The following is a 23,081-nucleotide window of genomic DNA, read 5'->3' on the forward strand; positions in this document are numbered from 1 at the left end:
CCTACACCATCACCATCTACCTCTTTATGATTACTTATCTATTGCACATCTCCAGTCAATGTTTACACATCAGTATTGTTTACATTCAAACTGTCTACATGTTTACTTACACATTGTCTATTGTTTGTTTGTATATTGTCTTGATGCACTGTTTGCATTTTGTTTAGTTTTTTACACTTGTTTTACAATTGAGAGACTTTCTGTAATTAAGAATTCCATTGTACCAGTACTGGTTACATATGGCAATAAAGTTCGACATGTGGGTTTTCACATCTGCAACAAGTGGAAACACAGACGTACCAAGAATTACCATCATGAAGGAGTTCGATATGTAAGGGATTGTTTTTCATTCCACACAAGGTGTCTCTTATATACTGTAGGAGATAAAGAACAAGGCTTGACCTTATTTTTTTATTTTTAGGTGTTAAAGTGGTTGGCGTTGCTGCCTCATATCATTGGGGCCCTGGGTTCAGTTTCTGGGGTGCTGTCTGTGTGGAGTGTGTTCTCTCCATGTTTGTGTGGGTTTCCTCCGGCTGCTCCAGAATTCTTCCACAGTCCAAAGATACTACACTTGATCTTAGCCAAATGGCCGAGAAGCGTCCCACAGTCCTAAGATATACTGGTAGGTTCATTTCAGGGAAAATAGCCCCCTGTATCTATGCACATGTCTGTGTGTGCCCTGCGATGGACTGGTGTCAGAATGGGCATTGAAGACTAGTGCTGAATATCTACAGCCATGTATGGCAGGTGTAGGGGTGTTCTTGGGATTATCACACTCCAGTGAATCTACTCTGTGCAAGGGGACTGTAAGTGTGCTTTGATGGACAGGACCTTCCATATTATATACATACTTGTCTACAAAACAGAAAGCAATGAGAAAAAACATGGGGCATCGTTACTTCCTTGACACAAGGTAAAGGACAAAACACAAAGCATAAAGACAAAGCAGTCATTGTTCAGCTAGTTTATTAACACAGCACATACTACATTAGATAATATTTCTTTAATACGTCGTACAGCGCTGTGAACTCCAAACATTCAGAAACATGAATCGAATGCTATCGTCAGCAATTTATAAAAATAGTGTCGCTAAAAAAGTATAAATTAAAACTACTAATCATTAAGAAATATTAAATACATAAAACTTATGAGGAATAAGAAAAATATCTGTCAGGACCAGTAGAAAATACGGCCCTAGAAAGTGTATAGTTTGTTGCTAGATGAAGACTTTCTAAAGGTATTCAGAGATTGCTTTGTATTGTCTAAGTCTAACACAAAAGGAGGCAAAAGAAACATGGAGCAATATTAGTAAGTCATAAATAAAATGGATGCAAACGGGAATATACACTTTTTCCAAATAGGAAAGACTTATGAAAACTGTAACTGAGATGGCAACAGGAGATTAAGATCTTGATTCACTACATATATACAAAGTATTACATTGTTTAACACACAGACCTCCCCTGACACACACCCAAACAAAAACAAAAAAATAAAACCAACAAAATAACTATTTGGCTTGTTTTTAGCTATATTAAATTGTGTCTTCTACAAAGAACTTAAAGCCACAGAAAATTTAAAACTTTTATTTCCATTTCATATATGATGCTCTATAACAGTGTCTACCTTGCACTTATTTTTAAATCTAAACTTTTAAAATCATTTTAAAAAGAGGTACAGTACAGAACAAGACTGCTCAGAGAAATCAAGTCTTCCTGATTTCGACAACAGTAGCTCCCTCTGGTGGAGTAAAACAGCAGTTTAGTTTCTATGTACATGCCACAGCCTTCTTCCATACATACCCATCCAAGGAAAAAAAAAAGATCCTAACAGTGTAGTCTTAATGTTCAGCTTCAATTGTAAGATAAACTGCATGCATCTTTATACAAGCACTAGCAATTTTAAATGTCTGCTACCAGACTGAAAATAGCAGCTCCAAAAGCTTTGCCTGGACTATGCTTCAAAGTGGTTATTGTTATCAGCATCTTTCTTCACAGCTGCCAAGGCTACATCTGAAGAATGAACACAGCAGGTAGAGGGAATGATTAATTGTACTTGGCTTCAATGAGATCCTGAGCTCTTACAGTAAAATGGCACAGCCTTCGGTTCGAATAAACACCCATACCTTAAAGGAGAGTACACCAACACAGATAGGCCAATAAATTAAAAATAACAAGGTATATTGAGTTTGAAATTGATTTCAAGTGAATCCTGTACAAAACAGATCATTGCTTAAATATTTATGCACTTGTGTGATAAAAACATCCTTCTGCACACCAGTATCATGCTTCTAAAGCAGCACATCAGCTTCCAGATGGTATTGGTTATTGAGGTGTAAAAGCACCACCGACAGTCACTGTAGAAAAGTGATAAGAAACTGTGGAGAACCAAAGACTAAGTGTGAAACAAATACAGGACAAACAGAATATAATAGTTTCTGAAGGCCTAAATAAAAGTTGATACTGACACAAATACATAGTCTTTCCAAAATGGTGTGGCAAATGCACATTAAAGAACACACATGGGTCAAGACTGGGAAGAACACCTTTCCATTCTGAGAAATCTGCCCTACCCTGGCAAAATATAGGTGAGGTTAATGCAGAGCAGTATTCAAATACTGGAAAAGACCAGCATGAGGAATTTTTTGGACCACAGGAATGAGGAAGACTCCAGAGTACTAGGTTAATCAGGATAGTCTGCAGGGATTGCACAACAATAGCCTGCACAAGTTCATTGAGGTTTATTGTGCACAATGTTCAGCCCAAAGAAGTGTTCTGTCACCACAATCAATAGCCATTCTTTCCTAATTCATATCAATCCTGTCCTGTGTATAAACACACGCTTTGTGCTATGCCAGTTGGGAATGTAGTTTGGTTTCTAATACAAAACTTGTCAGAACTTGCCAAAAGCCAAAACTTGTCTGAGACCTAAGTGAAAAGCAATAATAGTTTGCACTTGGAAGCAGGACCACATGACTAACATGACCAGAATGTACTAGGTTCACCAGTGTACTTTGAGACACTTCAGGATCTTAAAATTGCCCTTAAATTAAAAGAAATGAATTTTTAAAACCAGCATTACACTGTTTCCAAGACTAATATTAACGTCCATTAAATTAAATTTAAATTCAGCACAATCCCTGCCATCAATCAGACCGAACAGCTGAGAGGTGTTTTTGTTCACAAGGACAAATGGGATTTGATCAGGGCAGTCCTTGCAAATTCATTTTTATACAGTTCTTAACAAAAATCTAAGTATGTTATTATAATGTTCAAAATACTAAATTGCAATATATTTAGAATGTGACTGGGACAACAATGCAAAATAATCTTCAGGAAATGGTTAAGTACTAAACTACTATTTCACTTAGATGGAAACATGTCTCAGGCAGTGGAAGGACAAAGCTGTGAATTAAACAGTGTCAGTGCAGAAAAGGCAAAGGTGTTTTGGTTACTAGAGGCACCCAAGATTAATAAATCATCAGGGCTCAATGGTACAATATCAATTGCACTCAAGGAATCGAAATGTTAACAAGAAGTCATTAACAGAAGTCTGGAAACAACCTGCTAAAACAGGGTAGGATCCAAGGACTGAAGAATTGCTCATGTACTACCCATTCATTAGAAGGGTGACAGAACTAAACCAAGTAATTATACACCCATAATACAGGCCAATTATAGATTTTTATGACATAAAGAGTCATGGTAATTATTAGAACTAAATCAGACAATCACTTATTCGGAAATCAGATACTCAAGCATAGTCAGCATGAATTTAGAAAAGGTCTTGCATAACCATCGTGTTTGAGATCCTTGAACAAGGAACTAGAGTAATAGATATACACTACATAGAGCATCTGATCTGGTATATTTAGTTTTTCGAATGCTTTTGTTCATAGTTCACCATAACAGATGATTTCCGTGTGTTCAGATTGAATGACAGAAAGTACAGAAAAGGAGTAAATGCTCATATCTGGGTGACGGAATCAGTGGGGTACCACAAGGATCGGTTTAAGGACCACTCCTCTTCAAAACTCATACCAACGATCTGGATTGTTCTGCAAGCTGGTAGATGACACCACAGTAGCAGGATTTGAAAAATTAGATGAGATTCAGAAATATTTAGATCCAATTAAGGACTGGGCAAACAGCTGGTTGTTGATGTTAACTGCAGGGTTTTACATACAAGTAGAACAAACAAATTGTAAACACAAAATGGGAAGCTGGAGAGGCTACTTATGATAAAAGCTTAGGTGTTTATGCTGAAACATCATTTGCATCTTCATGGCAATTTGGAAAGAATTAAAAGATAATGTTAGAACACATAGTTAAGGTCCTATGATTTAAAGGGTTGTTATGTTAAAGTAGGATAATGCCCTAACAAGGCCTCATGTAGAACATTGTGTACAATTTTGGTCATTATGTTGCAGAATATATAAGTCTCCTCAGGATCAATCCAGAGAAGAGAAACCAGATCCATTCTGAGGTTTAAGGGAATGTCCTACACTGAGCACGGAACATTGCAAGGTTTTAAGAAACTTATTCAAAATGCTCAAGGGCACTGACAAAATGAACACAGCATACTTCAAGACAAACTGTGAAACACAAACCCTAGGACATAAGTGGAGACTAAATGGAAGTGCATTTAAAACAGAAAGCAGGCACTTCTTTATACAAATGGTTATAAAAGTGTGGAACGTGCTATCTAAACATGCTGCTGAAGCCAATATCCTGGCTTCTTTCCAGAAACAGCTGAATGGAACCTTGGATCAATTAGCAATATCAAATGGGTTTGATTGGTCAAAGGAACACTTCACCTGTGTAACGTTTCTCATATTATCATAAACATCAGTATATAGTATTTATGAAAGTTTTTCATATTTTTCTGCAGTAGAGAATATGGCAAAGGTGTAATGCTTAATTGAAAAGTAATTATACTTTAGGCAATTAAAAAACACTCATCCAGTCTCAAAGTGTTCCAGTGAAGCAGGAGTCACTTGGAAACTCCAGATTTCTGAAGCTGTAAGCAGTATTGAACATAGTAATGCAAATCACAATCACATATTTGTGCAGAAGTAGCAGTGTTCTTTAACTTTTAACTGCTAAAAAAATAGTGAAGTGAAGTTTAGTCTTACAGATATTTCCTCATATTACCATTCTTAGGAAAATGTCTATTCCTGCTTCCAGAGAAACTCGGTGCTTTAAAGAAAGAACCACATGGCTCAAACCACACATCTAGCTCGGTCAGTGTAAATTCAGTTATATTCTGTATCTGCTACTCAAAAACAATCACAACCAAAAAGATATCCTTGAGTATAAACTCTCTTTTTGCTCAATCTGTAGTTGAAAACATGCAAAATGATAACAGGTCTCTGGCTACGACCTTAAATAAATTATTAGTTTAAAATAAAATAAATTAAGGTGGATGCTTGTCAACTGTGTATACACGACGAGTGAATGCTACAACAAAGGCTACACTTACCCTTTAAGAATCCCCTTTTAATAAGTTTATCACCACCTCTTTTGGAACAAAACAGTTTGAGGAGCTACAGCAGCACAGACCGAATCATCAGCAGTACAGAATTCTCTATCCATTTACCATTTAATTATCCAAGCATCTAAGTGCAGTTAAAGGATACACCCTCTTCATTTTCTAGGAAGTCTGCTCTGCAAAATGAAACTATCATTTGGTATCAACCAAACTTGTTCTACAGAAGAAGCAAATAACAGAGATGTGCACATGATCCCACACAAAGGCATGAAGAAACATACCCACATAGAATGGGCCTTCCTTTCAGCAATCTGACAAATTGGTGAAAAAAACTCCAGTGAGTATAGAATGTAAGATTAAAGATATCTGCACAAAAAATGGAAACACCAATTGTAAAGTCAGTTAATAAGGGGTTTGGCCACCACATGCAGACAGTGTGGCAACGATTCTACCAGTGTCTGGAATTCTACAGAATTCCAGGATCGCGGCACATCAACACTGCCTCAAGAGATGTTCCAGAATATCCTATTAATGCTTGACTGGGGTCAGGTCTGGTGACCGGAAAGGTCTTGGTATGTGGATTACGCCAGTCAAACCTCTTGGTGACCACATGTTTCCTGTGGATGTTGACATTGCCATCCTGGAGGATACACTTCGGGAAGGCAAGAAATGAGGCAACACAGGGTGAACTCGGTACCAGTAAGTAGTGATTCACATTGACTTTGCCTTCTGAAGGAATGAGTGCACCCAAACAATGCCAGGACAATGCAACCCACACCATTACAGAACCACCAGAACCCTTCACCATCGGAGCCGAGCACAGAGGGACAAAGTTTGTTGTCCGTTTGTCAAGAACATGATGAAGGGGGATTTATCAGAACACTTCTTCACTACTCAGTAGTCCACGGCCTGTGTTCTTTGTACCATTGGGACTCACAAATGTGCCCCGCTGGTGTGATAGGCATTTTGTGCCACGGAACTGTGGTATCCCTTTGTGGAGTTGTCAGATGGACATTGTTGTTGAAGCTTGCCGCCTGCTGCATCCCCGGCCTGAAGTTTGCACCCAGTTAAGCAGCTGCTCATCCGTTTTGCATTGCATTTAGAACTAATGCACAGATGTCACAGTCCTGGACAGTGTGCTTCCTTCCAAAGTTGCCCTTTGCTGATGACGCCTTTCCCTTGGAGATCCATGCCGACATCACCTCAGACACTATTGTTCATGAAACATCAGCAATCCGAGATTTCCTGGATCCTAAAATCTCCTACCAAATATACCCCAACTATCAGCCTCTTTACTGAGATGTCCTCTTGCAACCACAATTATTGACAACCAGGTTAGTCCAGTATTTTTATACATGACCCTTTGCATACTGGGCTGTTATTTGCTTAAGTAACACATGGGTCACACCTACTGGCTGCCCTTGTTTTCAATATACTTAGTTTTCTTCATTTATCTAGGTGTTTCCATTTTTTGTCAACTGCAGTATCTGTACATCATGGTGATGGCCATCTTATGTTCAATGAAGGTCCAGATGGTTCCTCATAGATTTCGGCTGTAGAGTGGTTTTTTTTTTGCCTTCAACCTAGAATCTTAAAGCTGTCACTACTCCTGACATTGAGCAGGAGCTACAGTATATTCACAGCTCTGTCATGTCTGTTTCGCCAGTTAACGAGGTTAGAATGTACTAGGCAGTGTAACTGAGGTCATGCTGAAATTATTCTGAAAGTATTTGCCTCCTACTATAAAAATAAGCACTTTGTTTATTGTACAATTTTTTAATAACAGCTATAAAATAACAAACATGTCTGGTGGCTACTGTACTTGCTGTACAGTATGTGTGTTAATTAAGACTAACAAGAAAAGGTTTTTTTTTACGTTGTATTGTAATGTATTTTGCAATTAATTACTTGGGAGCTAAAAAAAAATCTGTACAGCGTCATTTCTTCATATCCAATTTAAAAAAAAAGAAAATTACTGTGTTAAATATACCAACAGTCTTAAGGTCAAACACAGAAATCTCTCCTTAGCAGCAGGCTTGGATATGAGTACTGAAGCAACAGGGAAGAGGGGAGAGACCTCTTAAAATTGTGGAAGAATAAAATAGTGGCTCTGGAGTCAATGTGGAAAAGGGGAGAAACACGGGAAAAGTTGGGATAACTGAAAAAAAGTTTAGCACAATAAAACAAAACTACATGAAACAAGGAATACTAGGAACTCAGTTAAAACTTGCTTGCTCTAACCCTTGCTCTAAAGGAAATCAACATGCTTTCTCTAGCAATGTATATTTCTTGTTCAACGTTAAATATACAGTATATCTGCAGGGTGACTTCATTTCTGCTTCAGTAAAATCCACTCCAGAGGACGTCAGTGAAAAAGCTTCAAGGTGCAAATCTAGCAAAAGTCAACATTTACAGAAAAGAGACGCAACATAAATATTGTCTTGTTCACTTACACAGTGAGCTAAACAGTTCAAAAGTCTTAGCTAAAATGAATTATGAATTAATTATTATATTATTATTATGATTATTATTATTATGTCTAATCACAACTGAAGAGATACAAAGGATGACATTCTGTTTTTCCCAATTCTTTCAACTAATGTCAGGGGAACTGCTCAATCGAGGAAGACTTTAAATCTTTAGAAGTACAAAATAAGTAAAAGCAGTTCAGGTGGGTAGCTGCGTCAGCATGCGTAGGCTGCAAAGGTGTATTCCATGCTGAAAAGAGAAGAAAGAAAACAATGTTTTCACACAGGCTCCACAGCCGAAACGTTGATTTCTTTTTTCTCCATTCAGCATGGAATACACCCATTACTTGTTCCCTCATAAGTAAAAGTAGCCTGTCCTAAATTTAGAAGTGGGATACACAGTTTGAAAATGCAGTCATTTTAAAAATAAAGATTTGGAACTCTAAAATCCCAACTTGTCAAAAGGGCTTGTTCATGGATGAGTCCGACAAAAAAAGAGCTATGTAAACAGAAAGAAAGCACAATGGCACACAAGTATACGACCCCATCTTGAGAAGACGAAAAGGATAAAACATTCTCCTGAAAACAGACCCCCTTTTGAGGACAGGTGCTGTCAGGGCCCATAGAGAAACCACACATGTTTTGGCTCTATAGCAAACAATTATAGGACATGAGATTCTGTAACAAGGTATTCTCATATTGGGCTTCTGAGCACTGGGCAGGTTTTAGGGCATGGAGTGTAGTCACATTTGAGGAGCAGGTGTCTCCTACAGTACTTTCCATATATTGCCTGCTTGTAATTTTCATTTGGGCATTCTCCTGACAGAAAATGTTAGAAATGCAGGTACATCAGGAGAGCTGTATAAAGGAAGAACAATCAACTCTATAACAAGAGTCAGCATTTACAGAAAAGTGTATTTCCAAGTAGAAACTATTCCCATTAAGTTTCTTCTTAAAAACAAAAAGCTCATAAAATGCTCTAGATATCTGAAGAGCTAATAGTTTGGAATAAGAGCAAAAGAGCCCCTCTATTGTTGATGAGGTGAATTATACACTGTTGGCCAAAAGACAAACCCACGACAAAGATGAATTCACTGGAAGTGACTGGAAATGCAGAATGATATCAGGGAATTTCAAAGCCATTTGACCGTAAATCAATAACAGAAACTAAAAAAAAATAACATTAAAGACATTCTGGAGATGAGCAGTGAAGTGTTTCCTAGTGTTTTAAGTTTTGGTCTTAATACTAAATTAACATTTTAAAGCGTAAAAACAATTCTAGTCTCCTCAATCGGCTTGAAGAAAAGGAAAAAGAAGGCAACCATAAAATTGACTTGTACTGCACTGAAACAAATCAGGTCCAGCCATACACAACTTTGCAACTTACAATATGATCAGAACAAGAATTCTGGTACATTACCAGACAGCAGCTTGGACTTTACCGAGTGAGACTGCATTTAATTATGCGACATCCAAATAAAAATAAACAAGTTGAACAAGTTGAACTTCCAGGTGTGGGGCCCTTGTTCCTTTATTGTGGGGTTTTCTGTGTCCCTGGCCTCCTATCGGTTTAGCACCTTGCTTTGTATTAAAAAAAAAAAAGGATTTTGGATCTCTGCAATGCATCTCCATTTCAAGGCATGTTAGACTTTAAAAAGAGAAGTTTATTCATTTCTTCTGGGGTCACCTGTCTTCTCTTCTTCAGAGAAAGCGTTTGCTCACACATGCTAATGGATTCACTCCTGGCTCCCACTGCAGGCACCGAGAGGAGCCACAGAGCCAGCCTGGCCAGTTTGGGATACTTCTCAGTGACGGAGGACCAGTACTGGAAGAGATCCGGAGTGGCATGGAACAGGGGCTCAGCCAGATACTGGTAGACTTCATTCTTCACCTGCTGTTCGTCGCCTCCCTGAGCTTTGACATTATTGCTCACAAGCCGGGCTTTCTTCCCCACTGGTGCCTCGGAGTCGCCTTCTTCCCCCGCTGCGTCCCGGATCTCCGCCATGATCTCGCACACTTTGCCGATGATCTCCTCGTGCTGGTACGAGGGAACGGGCCTCAGTTTCAGCTGCGGGTCCAGGATCATGGCCACCTTGTGGGCCCGCTCCACTTTGAAGTTCTCCTTGAGGGCTTCCAGGAAGAAGTGGCAGAGCTTGCTCACAGCGCTGACGTCGTTGGCCTTGGTGGTGAAGAGCTTCTCCAGGCGCACGTAGGTGGGCAGCACCAGCTGCAGAGTGGGCTTCTTCTCGCAGCTCAGCTCCACGACTGCCTGTTTGATGGGAGTCAGGATGGCCGTCAGGTTGCTCAGCAGGTGCTTGTTCAAGCTCTGGAGGGGGGCCGTCTTTCTGGCCCTGCTGTAGAACTCGCAGATCTGCTCGTAGCGCTCGTTCACCAGCAGCAGCGACTCAGTGAGGGAGTCCCAGCAGGGAGGCAACAGCACCTCCTGCAGAGAGCCAAAGGTCTCTCGGGAGAAGCCGGCAGAACCCGCCATGTCCTTGCAGGTGATCAACAGATCGGCAACTTCGTGCAGTCCCCGGGCCTGCAGGCTCCTCTTATTGAGCACGCTCTGGACCACCGCGTTCAGGGAGCAGGCCACGCAACGCAGGCACATGCCGGCCTTGGAGAACGGCGTGGAGGCCACTCTAGAGTCCGTCACATAGATGGTCCGAATCTCCGACATGACGAACTCCGACAGGACGTTCTGCACCCAGTGGTGGACCTGATCCCCGCCTTCCCTCAAGTCTACCTCCTTGACGCCCAGCACGTAGCGCCTCATGCGGGTGCCCTCCACCTGGTAGGCCGTCAGCACGTAACAGGAGTCGGCCCCCACGCTCTGAGAGTGGCACGTCACTCCGATGCCCAGGCAGGAGTTGGAGCCGAGGGCGCAGGTCACCTTCACCTTCACCTGGTTGTACATGCGGGGCAGCTGCTTCAGGGCCAGGGTGTTCATGTCTCCCAGGACGTCGCGCACGGAGAAGGCCCCGTGCCGCGCCCCCGTGTCCACCAGGGTCTGCGCCAGCTTCATGAAGTCCTTCCCGTTCAGGATGCTGAGCGCCCCGAGGTCGGCGTACATCACTTTCAGGAGTCTCTCTGCAACCTGCTGCCTCTCCTTCTCAGGTAAGACGCTGTTGGCTGTGCCGGAGAGAAAAGAGAAGGGAATGAGTGGCGGCAAGAAGAACTGACGCTGAAGGAGGGTAGACCCCGAGACAAAAAGTGTAATTCAAGAGACCTTGGTGCCCAACAATGTTTTTTACTTTTAAGAAGAACATAAGATTTCTTAAAAATGAGAAGGCGGCACTGAAAAGGGAGTGATCTAAGTTTAAATGAAAAAAAAGCATTCAGTGTATGTGTTCAAGAAGAGCAAGCTGCCCCCCTTCCAAGTGTAGCGGTGGGCTTTTTATGGTTGGAGATTTGGAAAGAGTAGTATTCCCAGCATCTTCACTCTACTGTACCTGTCCTTGCTGGTGTGCTGTGGAGTAGGCTAGTCCTACCACGGCACCCAGCCACACTTGTCCCACCTGTCAGTCAGGCTGGTTCCTGCAGAAAACGGATTCGGACAGGAAGCGTGCTACACATGAGGATAATCACTTCCTCCCGTGTGTTCTGGGGAAGCAGGCCATTTAAGGTCTGACTGAGCAGTGCTCCTTTTTCCTTGATCAGATGTTACTACTGAGCCTTGCAAGTTCCGAGTTTCGTTTCCCCGACTCCTTGCTTGCTCTTTGGGTGGTTTCTCTACCCTGCAGTGCTTTTGACCATCACCTCTTGGATCTTCCTGTCCTACACACTTTTATATATCACCTGTGCTAGGAACTTTTGTGCTTTGTCCCGACCTTGGCTTGTGGATTTCTGTTCTGTGCTTTTTTGCGTAGACTTTGGACCCTTGCCTACTAAGACCATGATCCTGGACTGCTTGTTTTTTCGCTCACCTTGCTGCCCGAGTTCATTTACAACCCTCGGATCGCTGTTTTACAGAACCTTAAAGAGAGGTACATTACGAACTCCGCTCCCAAGGCCAAATACGTGGTACTTACAATTCGTGGTGTGATTTCTCTGAGCTGGGGGTTTCCAAAGCTTTTCCTGAGCTGCTGGGGCAGGAGAGGATTTGGGCTGTTCCACTTTGATGCGATTTTCATTGTCCGCTGCCATCATAAAACAAGAGCAAAGCACGGAAATGTGGTGAATGAGCCATGATAGACTGGATGCCCTCCACACAATGTGTTCAACTGTGTAGCTGCTTTAACAGAGAAACAGTACCGCACAGCCTCAAAATAACACTGTTCAGCTGAGATGCTAGTCTTCCCTGACATTCTTGTGCACCAGCACTGTACAACTAGAAACCAAACCTCTTTTCACACTATTGGCAAGTCTGATATTCTCACGCTTTCAAATAGACTAAGCTTCATCTAACTTTGTTACCTATTATTACACGTACTTGTCTTACTATGGTGGAGGCCCACCTAGCCTGACTGGTATTTAGAAGTTAATGGATCAAAGGATCTCCTCCAGCCATTTCTTGAAAGAATCCAAGGTTTTGGCTTCAACAACATGGCTGGGTATCTTGTTCCATACGGACTAAAATACCCATTTGCCCCGAGCGCTTCCCAGCCACCGTAGAGCCAATCACAGCCCACCACCGTTCCACAGCCCGGGAAAGTGGCGAGGTCATTCTTATGATCAATCCAGAATTTCTTATCACCTCGTGCTGATCATTATTCGTTTTACTCCACAGCACTCACCTGCATGGGACTGCATGTGCTCCAGCAGGTTGTTGTAAAACTGAAACTGAATGCCACAGGCTCCGCACGTGTACGGTTCTGAAACACAGCACAGAGATCCGCTCAGTCTAAGGCAGAAAGCCAAGCTCTGTCCACACTGGACTTGACGCAATGAGTGGTCACAGGCAGGATGTGACAAAGTGAAGCCGTACTATAGATCAGCACCCCCGGCACGGGCAACGCCAATCTGACGCACAGACAGAAGTAGAGCTGGTTCTGTTTTGGTTAATACCAGGGGACAGAGCTATTTCAGCAGCCATCATTACAAAACCAAAGAACAAGGAAGGCATGATGGGAGATTAATTCAAAGAAGTGACTATAAACGAAATTTGTACACAAATTGTAATAAACAAAGTGCAAGCTTTTGTTCATACAGAGTCAAAAAAGTTATTACAGTGAACGCATAATACTTAGAAATCTTGCATAAAATTAGTAGCTATTATTTGTACTGCTTTAGATTTTATATGCTTCAAGAGCTGACACTTTGTTTTGTTTTTGCATTGCATCTTTTTCGCCCTGGTAGGAATAGCAGACTGATGGTTTCGCCCTGTAAAGAACCTCAATACAAAACTGCGTTCTGGGGCACAGATCGCAGAAGGCTGATCCAGCCTTTCCTGCTCTTATTTCTGAATCCCCAATTGTTTCCCACGCTACCCAGGTGTGCGCATGAACTCAGCTCATTATGAGAACACCTCTACGACTGAAAACAGAATTAGGGTGGCACATTTTATACCATTTTACAGGCTGCGAGCCCCACAAAGTCAACAGAAGAGTATGCATTGACTGAGGGAGAAGGGGCAATTAATGATTTCACAGACAACTCTTAGGGGTCACAAGCTCAGTGAACCCCATTAAAGATAATCCAAGAGCTCAGCACATACTCCAAATGGGCTAACTCCTTAAAAGGGTGAGACACTCAGAAGCTCCCTAATCTGCCATGTTGTGAAGGCTGCTACATGTTCTGCAATTGTTGCGTACAAACTGTAGACCCATGTGCAGTTTAATCACAGGAAGCAAATATTAAGACTGCATCACTGTTGTTATCCAAAAACCTCTCTTTATAAAAAAAAAAAATTCTGAGAACTGCCTCTTGCCATTAAAGGATTCCTGTTGTTAGAAATATGGTGACTGTCTACCGAAAATTGCATCTCTCAATTTTAACAAGCTCAGCAATATTTTCAATCCTTCTGTCAACTTTCAGAGTCATAGAGACCTACAAACTGCAGCCATACTGGTTTCACAATGCAAACATTTCAAGCGTACCCCGGCAGATCGCAAAACTCAAGGATACTACAATAACATATAGTGAAAGACTATCAGAAGACCTGGCAGGTACTTGGCATCGATATGTGCAAGCAATAAGGTAGTAGGGAAAGCTACCTTGAAGATTTGACCAGTCAGAGATCTCCGAGATAAAGAAAACGGGCATCTCTGAACTGAACATAAAGTTCTTTAACTGTCCCCACAGATCACAACGTTTTTGCAGAAGTCTGCACCTTGGTGATCTGTCAGTGTCCTGGCCAGCAAATGCACACTGACCTTTGAGATCCCCTTTCTCTCATGAAGAATAAACAGCACACTTTGTTCAGAGACTGGTCACCATGGAAGACAAGAACAGAAACAAGTTATTTTTTTATTAAGTAACCTACTTACTTTGTAGGAGTGGAAAAGGGCTGGAGACCACAGGACTTGTCCGACCTGTGGGAGATAAGATTCATTTACCGTATAGGAAATGGCAGGCCGAATGAGGATTCCCATATACTAAACAAATGGAAATCTGTTCAGTCATTACAAGAGCTGGTTAGAAAACTCCTTGTTTAGTCTCCATAAATGTTACCGTTCCACCTGACAGCTAGACCATTCCTTTGCAGAGTACAAAAGCAGTGTTGTGTGCAAGCAGTGTTAGTAGCAGGGAAGAATCTTCCTCAGAGGACTGCAAAACACTCAGAACTGAGGATTCTTATTCTACACAGATCGCCGGCTCATTATTTTAAGCATCGTTGCAGGGGTTTGTACAAATTTTCAAAGAGGTTTAAACATTATAACATTTTGACCTTCTCAACAGAAACAAACAAGGGCCTGAATGCAAATGGAGTCCTGTCTTCTTTTTCCTTCTTCTGCCTTTTAGAAATATCACTATTCTTGGGACATGAATGACAAACGTGGGTATAGCTCTTGTAATATTTAAGCTAAGTAATATTTAATATGTCCCAGAATAGTTACGAATCACAACCTACTGAGCACATTTCCAACACCAAATTTTAACTACCCTACTTACTTAAAGCATAGACTATAACACTATCTGGAGCTCAACTGGAAATGTCCCCAATGTCTTATGTGGTCTGCTTTTCAAGTTAATTCAGTCCCTAATTAGAGACACTTTTAATATCTTATGAATAACACAAAATTAATGGCAAAATAGTACTTGTTTAAAACTAATAAACACAAACACACATTAGCATATTTTCCTCCATTCCCGCTATTAAATTCCAAAAGACATGGAAACAACTGCACATCGAGACAGGTGTCTAGAATAGTTGAATCCATAACTGTCATATCTGTGATTCTCTGCATTTTCAATCCCATTTTATTTCATGACAGGAAAATGGAGTTTTGTTTTGCTTGTGCTGAGAGTATAGAAACGTCACATGAAAATCAAATTAAAAACACAATGTAAGCCATCTAAACAATTTTCTCTACTGTTCTATTCTGAGAAACCTGTCCAGGATAACTCGGATATGTGGAGAAAAAGTCAGATTTAATTCCATAAAGGTAATGAATTCTGCATGTTTATACAAGAGTGTGTTTATATTAGAAATAATACAAGTGACAGCAAAGAAATCCTATTGTAATGAAGCTGTCAAATATGAAATGAGAGAGACTGAACAGTAACTTGAGTAAGACATCCCATTTCTGCCAAGATTAAGAGTTTATCTTTTGTCCCCCAATTTGGGAGGTAAAACAAAATAATTGGAAGTCATGGGCTGAGATTTCAGTTCCAAACTGATGTGTCTTGGAAAATGTCAAAATTGGTTGGAATTTAAACATCCAGACATGCTTAACGAAAAACAACCCCCTACAAACACTATAGACCACAGATGTTTTGGATTTCTCCCCTGAAACAAAAGACAAGTACAGCAAATTCAATACGAAATTGACTTTAGAAACAACTGTACTGTAAACCCCTCACATTCTGAGTCTTGTGGTTCTGCATTTATCCTGACATTGCATTTTTTTCCCTGTAATTCTGGATTTGATTTCTCTCCTGATAGCAAAGCAACACACTGCCACAACCCTTGCCAGACCAGAGACTAGGAGGATGAATATTAAATCCCTGTTCTTGTTAGTTCTGCTTCATCGCCTGGTTAACTTCATTACTGGGATACTGCCGAGCTGAGGCTCAGTTCAACCTCAGAAATAGCCACTCCTTGGGGTCTCAAGCCCCCTGCTCTAGGGCCTCTGGCCTCTGTCTTCAGGAAAAGGCAACATCATTTTATCGATTACTTTCACAAAGCCATTCTCACAGGTATGGAGTTGGTACCAATTGGAAAAGTAAATATTATAGTTGGGAGACTTGAGTAATTTCAATCTGTTACACGGCACCCTTTGGTCACAGTTGTTTATAGTCGTCCAATTTCTTGATCTGTATCCCTTGTTTGTTGCGGAGATATAAAGTTGACTATTGAAGCTCTAAAATGGAATTTAGCAGTGGTCTGTAGAATATACATACTAGATCTCAAAATATATCTCAGCAAGGTACATCCCTCCCCAATTCCCCTGGTAAAACTCTACTTTGGGGGAAAAAAGCATTGTCTAAGAGCAACAAAATGTCCAGTACCACAATAGGCATTAATGGAGAGCTGTTGTTTACAACAATGTAGAACTGCAAAACTGGCCGTTTTAAATTCCACATCCTGAAAATGACCTTTTGTGTATAAAAAACATTTTATTTTCAAGATTTGGAAAAATTTGTGGAAACAGAAACTGCGCGCATTACCTACCGCTAAGCCTTTTCCCCGAAAGCCTGGTCAATGAAGGAACAGAATTCCTAGGAAGCCTATATTTTCAAACGAAACAATTAAAAAAAACAGCGATACTAGACGTGTGGCTGCCACTTGCCTTTTCAACTATTCATCAGTTACCAAAACATTCTCCTCCCGCACAAGTTTCGCATTTATTTTTTTCCACAGAGAGTGAGTTTCTATTTGTTTTACGAATAAATAAAAGCAACACTGCGAGGAGAGCCGAGGTGGAAACTCCATGTCTGTCAGTCATTTATGCGTTTTGGGCCTTTGTTGTGGTGCAAACTCCTGTTTGCAACACCGCCCTCCATCACATCATTGAACATTCCCCGAGTAGCCATTGTAATAAGACAAGGCCGGACCACCCAGGCAGGAGAGCAGTGGGCCGCACATGAAGTCACTCACCACTTGAATTGTGTGAGCTGTTGGTCTCCTCCACGTTGTTTTGCACTTTGCCTTCCATTTTTCGGCAAAAAGCACTTTCTGCAAAACAGGACGGAAAGACACGATTTAGAATCCCAACAGGAGCTCTGCGGGATCCGGAGAGCTACTGTACACACTCTGCTGGTTTTCATTTCAGCCTGGACCTCACTTAAATCCTAATATTTTAATTACTGGAAGAATAATAACCGACAAATCCAGAGTGACTGCAGCTCTCCAGGACCAGGGTTCCTCTCCAGGAGACCACTGTTGTAGGACCAGTAGGAACAGTGCTAAGTGACACATTACAGCTTTGGTCAAAGACTAATGGTAACAATGGGTACATATAATCACGCAGTAGTTCTCATCCCCAGTAAAATACATTCTTCTTGGTGAAACTTTCATTCCATAGTGATGGTGACCTAATTAAACGGTGCCAGACTTAAAATAGAACTGCATGGCAGTTGGTGGCACAAAGCAGTGGAGGGAGAGTGTGTGAACGGAGAAAGGACTTCAGAGCGCTGGCCCAGTGCTCTCAATTACAGCACCACGGCAACTTGAGGAGTCACGGTGAAATCAGCACTGTTGCAGACCAAAGCCCACCGGGCGTCCTGCGTTGAAGAGGAAGAACACACAACTGGGCAAAGGGGGGAAAAAATAATAAGAACATAACACTGTGCAAGTGCAGTTCAGTATGTAGAGGGACACTATGCCATCTGTGTCTAACAGCAACTGCCATGAGTAACACTCAGACGGAAAGCATAGACTAATGCTACAAAAGCAGGAAAAGACATTTTAAACACGGGAGAGAGCCCGATTTAAAACCCTGTTATTTACTTCTAGATCTGCAAATGCCCCTACTCATTAACATGTTTATTATTAACCCTCGGGCCACAGGAGCAGTGTGTTTGCAGTTGTGGCGAAAAGGTCGCCTTGAAAGCTATTTCTTGGCACCACCCACTCGAGTCAGCCTCACAGGGCTGTGCTTCTGTGGGCCATGAACCAGACCCCGTTGTTCTTTACCTATTTGGTTGTGCTCTGTTTTTGGTGTGCCAAGCTTGATGCTGCCTGCTGGATGTTGTTGTGAACGAGGTGCTCGCATCTCAAGGGACCAACCTGCATAAATAACTTTGTCAATAAAGAATAATAATAATTCCTTACACTTATATAGCGCTTTTCTGGACACTCCACCAAAAAAGTGCTTTATGGGTAATGGGGAAATCCCACTCCTCCCACCAATGTGCAGCCCCAGCTTTATGATGTGACGGCAGCCAGAGTGCGCCAGTGAGCTCACCACACATCAGCTATCAGTGGGGAGGAGAACAGAAGGATAAAGCCAGTTCAGAGATCCGGATCATTAGGAGGCCATGATTGGTAAAAGCCAGTGGGAGATCTGGCCAGGAAGCCAGGGTTACACCCCTACACTTTATGAGAAACACCCTGGAATTTTTCATGACCACAGAGAGTCAGGACCTCGGTTTTATGTCTCATCCGAAGGACGACACCATTTTCTGTGACAGTGTCCTTGTCACTATACTGGGGCATAAGGACCCACACAGACCACAGGGTTAGCGCCCCCTACTGGTCCCTCTAATACCTCTTCCAGCAGCAACCTTAGTTTTTCCCAGGAGGTCTCCCATCCAGGTACTGACAAGGCTCACACCTGCTGAGCCTCAGTGGGATGTCAGTTGCAGGGTGCTGGCGAAGAAAGAAAGTGCCATTTCCCTGCTGAACTGCTGTTTACTGCAGTAAACAAGCACCCTGTGTCATTACTGTGTCACCTCATCACCCAGCAGCAGAGCAAGAGGAAGGACCGACAGAACCTTTTTTTCAGTCGATCCCCCCCTTAAACCGTCAAATCGCCTCAAAGGAAGGAGAATCTATTATTATGATGTTAATCCTTGTCTTTACCTCTATTTTCAATCTACATGTTGTTTGCAGTATCAGTGACTGATATTTGGAAAAGGCGTCTACCACAATCTGAAAACAAAGCCCAAACACATTCAATAGACGAACAGCTTTGATTAATCGGATATGTCTTTGTTGACCCATGTTTGTTATATAGGAGCCAACTATGGACTTCTGTTACATAATAAAAGGGAAATAAGAGTCCAGTCCTTGAGGGTAGAATCCAGCAGTCACTGTTTAAACCCCAAAATACAGGTGACAAAATGATCACCCCAACACAGGGGTAGGCTTTCAAGCGGACCACGGTTTTCTAAACTAGGCCCCCCTTTAATCTCTTTGTCTGTGAAATCTACAATCTGCTTTATCACCTCAAGAACACAAAATCCAAAGAAAATAAATTCTAAGATTCCTTTCCCTGCAACTCTGAAAGGAGGCAATCAAGGCAGATATTGCAAAAGTACTTGAAGCTAATGACCACATTCCTGCCTTCTATCCAACGCCCACATGTGATGGCACATTGTCTATGCAGGGAAATGTGAAATGAAGCATCTCTTTAACATCACCTTCGAATTGAATGCAATTTAATTCTGACTACTAAATCTTTTTTATGCAGGACTGCATTACCAGTTATAGAATAAGAAGGCCTTTCAATAACAGCTATTAAATCCATGAACATTCCAAAGGATTGTGGGTCTCACCGAGTCAGAGATTGAGTAAATCAATCAAAAGTCAAGTGGACTTTTGAAACTTGTTGAAAGCCCGCGTACACAATTGAATTCAAAAAGTATGTACAGGGCCGCTTTAAATTTGTTGAATCATTTGCATTAAATGAAGCTGTGAAAGATTCCTTTTTTTCCGTTTGTGGATTCTTTACACGCAGCTAAAAAAATGTCTACCATTGGGTTTTTTAAAAGAAAATGACCATTATATCAATGTATTCATAATAAATATGGGTAAAAAAAAAGGTTGTATTTATCTAAACATTATGAATAGTTAAATTAACAAAGATAGCTTGCAAATTCTTCTCAGAAAATGGAAAATCCATGCCCCTTTTCAAAACCTGTTCAGTATCTCCTTCACTAGGTCAGTTGCATTCTGTAAGGACACAGTCAGACTGGAACTCAGAGGAAACTAAAAAGACAGGGTGATTTTCAGTCTTCAGCTATGTGTAAATAAACACTGTCTACAAGATCTTTCAGATACACATCCACATGGATTCATGGTGATGGATTTAGAGCTTGTCCCACTTTCTCAGGACTGGGTTCTGATCGGTAGCCAGCATAGACTTTTCCACTGATTGAGCACACTTCCATCATCACCTGAAGCCATGTGAAATTTAGACTATATGTAGCATTTCTACATGCAATTTATACTCTGATGATCATTTTTACCCCAGTTAACACATTTCATTTACAGAGCATGGCACAATTTTGCATAACAGCTGTTGTGTTGGCTTTCCAGGACGACAGCCCTTAAAGACATGATTTTTCAGTGCCTTTCCAGCTACATAAACAAACACTACGCACATAACTTAATACATATTGCTACACTTCTAAACACTCAAAATGGTCAGATGAACTATATAAAAAAAATCACCACTGTAAGATTTCAGCCATCCTATAAACCATTTTATTTACAACAGCACACAGGGTTTACACTGTGGTTACCTGCTACAACCTGTTGATCCTAATTCCTCAAGTGTAACATTGTAACAAGCTGTGTAACAAACACAAGTGTGCATACACACAGGGTTACTCCAGCTGAAATGTTCAAACTTCCAGGCTTTGCCACCAGGGGGTATCACTTGTTCTGTGAAATGTCAGCTCTGCACAAAACAGCATCCAAGATAATGAAGGCTTTATCAGAAGTAAAGTCAAGAAAAAATATTAATGTATTTTGCATTTCTTATTATTATATATGCTAGTGTTGTTTCACTCGTTAGGCATTGTTAATTAGATGTTTTAAAGGTTGGTTTCTGTCTTCCCTTCGGAGGGTGTTTAATGGCTTAGGTTACTGAAGGATTTGACTCCACATGCCTGAGAATTGCTGTGAAGCACCTCAATTCTAAGGTGTTTTCTGATAAGTGCTAATTGCTAAAATCCTTTGTCTACCACTCTTAATCAGTCACGCTGCTGGTCATGACTGTACTGTCCTGCATCACAACATTTAGGATCCAGTTATTTTCTGCATCAATCTGATTAAAATGGTTGAAAACTAGCCCCTCACCTACAGTATATCATGCTGTGATCTGAGTCAACCACAGCTGTGTGCTGAACCTCTGCATTCCACAGCCCTACTTACCTGGTCCCTCTTACATCACACAAGAAACAGAAAAGTTCATTTTGATATCACATCATCTGCAATTCATAAACTCCTCCTCTACACACTTGTATTTAATATCCCTTTTTGGGATGTTAAGTGATCCATCACCACAAGTTCAAGGAACACTGGCCATCTGGTATGAAAACATTCCGCTCACCTGGCTACCCATCAGATTTCTAATCACCTTCCAGACCCTGCTGGGAATTGGTCTATATGTAGCAAGTCAGCTTTGCTGACTCTGGCCTGCAAGTAACTCCTGCGTTCCAAAAGAATTACAACTGACGGATGTCTTTTGACGTGTAACACTTGGTTGAAGTCTCTGCAATATTGCTGCCAGAAACACATTATTTTTAATGAAACAAAAAGACATCTCTGCTCTCTGGTCTTGACAATTTTTATTTCCCTCAACCACTGTGATGTGTGTTCCCCTTAAAGGTCTGGTCAGTGCTGATGTCTTCTCTTACCAGTAACTGTAATCTGATTTTATTTTTAGGTTCATGGGAACTCATACACCTCTTCCAACTGGTTGAATTTAAAAATGGTTTGTAATGATTTATTTAATTGTTTATTAAGGTTCGTGTGAGCTTTAATACTGGTGAATTAAGTTCTACAGTATGTAACTTAAATCACTTGTATTTTTATTGTGCTCTTCTGGAACTGAATTCCACGTGCGGATCTTGAAAGCAAATGTTTTGTTAGACTTCAGTGAAAGCCACCTACTGATAGGTGCGTGCAGAGCTACATGTTCCTGGTAAGGATTGAAGTACTTGTACTGTTTTCCACAGAATTCGCAAACGTAATTCCCCGTTTCTGTGAAGAGAAGGAAAACAAAAACGAACTCTTAGTATTATGACTACATAAACTGTATACGAAAAACTACAGGAGAACGATCTGAGAATGTTAACACTTCCCACTTGTTTGGCACAATCATGTTTGCAGCTAAAATGTTAAAGCACAAACTTAAATGTCTTATAGAACAAGCTGAAATTTAACTGAGAACCCAAAATAGATGGCTAACTGAGAGACGAGATGTGTTGCCTACTATGATAATTATTCCATGCGGATAGAGCTCATTCTGCAGTAACAGATATAATTAAGCTGTCCTCAGTGCTCCTGAGACCATACAGCACTTCATACTATATTTTCAACTGATTGAGGGACTGTATTAAAAAAACAGATGGAGATTCCTGAGCCCATCCACTCTGGCATTTAGGGGTTGCAAGCTCTTGTACAATTTATACAGAAGAAACTAAAACACACACATTGTATTTGACTTAAAAGTCTTCTTTCCCTTCTCGGTTATTCAAGGAAACAATTCTGAAATATCCGAGCTGGCACCAGGCTCTGGATAAAAGCAGAAAAAAACCTAAAATGGATCAAGCTGCAATGCAAAAGGCGCTTTGCATGTTTCTCTTCACAAGACTCGCTATTGTGAAGCGTCCTTAGTACAGACCAGGTCTGTGTACAGAACAAGCAGATCACCTCAAGAGTGCTCTACTTTTAGACTGGGTCACGTGTGCAGACCCTTCTCCACAGATAGCCTGTACAGAGCCTCAAGTCATGACCACTCATGTTCTAACCCCTCCAGAAGATAGACGACAATCAGAGCATTCGTCTCCAGTGCCAATAACTTTGTGCTTTCTTAAGCTGCAGTCGTGCTGACAGAGATCCTTTGT

The 23,081-nt window shown here is 41.2% G+C and overlaps 1 protein-coding gene across 2 annotated transcripts in view; it reads right to left on the bottom strand.

Moving 5' to 3' along the window:
- Positions 1 to 949: 949 nt before the first annotated feature.
- Positions 950 to 23,081, bottom strand: part of znf618 (zinc finger protein 618) — a 65,633-nt gene continuing 43,501 nt past the window's right edge. The window contains exons 7-13 of one of the 2 annotated variants that reach the window (XM_088615509.1): positions 22,126 to 22,215; positions 18,199 to 18,291; positions 17,161 to 17,238; positions 14,387 to 14,431; positions 12,695 to 12,772; positions 11,990 to 12,097; positions 950 to 11,090 (exon numbers count right to left, since the gene is read on the bottom strand). In XM_088615509.1, coding sequence (XP_088471635.1) covers positions 9,592 to 11,090; positions 11,990 to 12,097; positions 12,695 to 12,772; positions 14,387 to 14,431; positions 17,161 to 17,238; positions 18,199 to 18,291; positions 22,126 to 22,215 — 1,991 coding nt within the window. In that variant the 3' untranslated portion in view covers positions 950 to 9,591. The remainder of the gene's footprint in view (positions 11,091 to 11,989; positions 12,098 to 12,694; positions 12,773 to 14,386; positions 14,432 to 17,160; positions 17,239 to 18,198; positions 18,292 to 22,125; positions 22,216 to 23,081) is intronic. The other variant, XM_088615510.1, reaches the window with a different exon arrangement.

The sequence above is a fragment of the Lepisosteus platostomus genome, chromosome 21, assembly GCF_059453375.1.
Source record: "Lepisosteus platostomus isolate fLepPlt1 chromosome 21, fLepPlt1.hap1, whole genome shotgun sequence".
Lineage (NCBI taxonomy): Eukaryota > Metazoa > Chordata > Actinopteri > Semionotiformes > Lepisosteidae > Lepisosteus > Lepisosteus platostomus.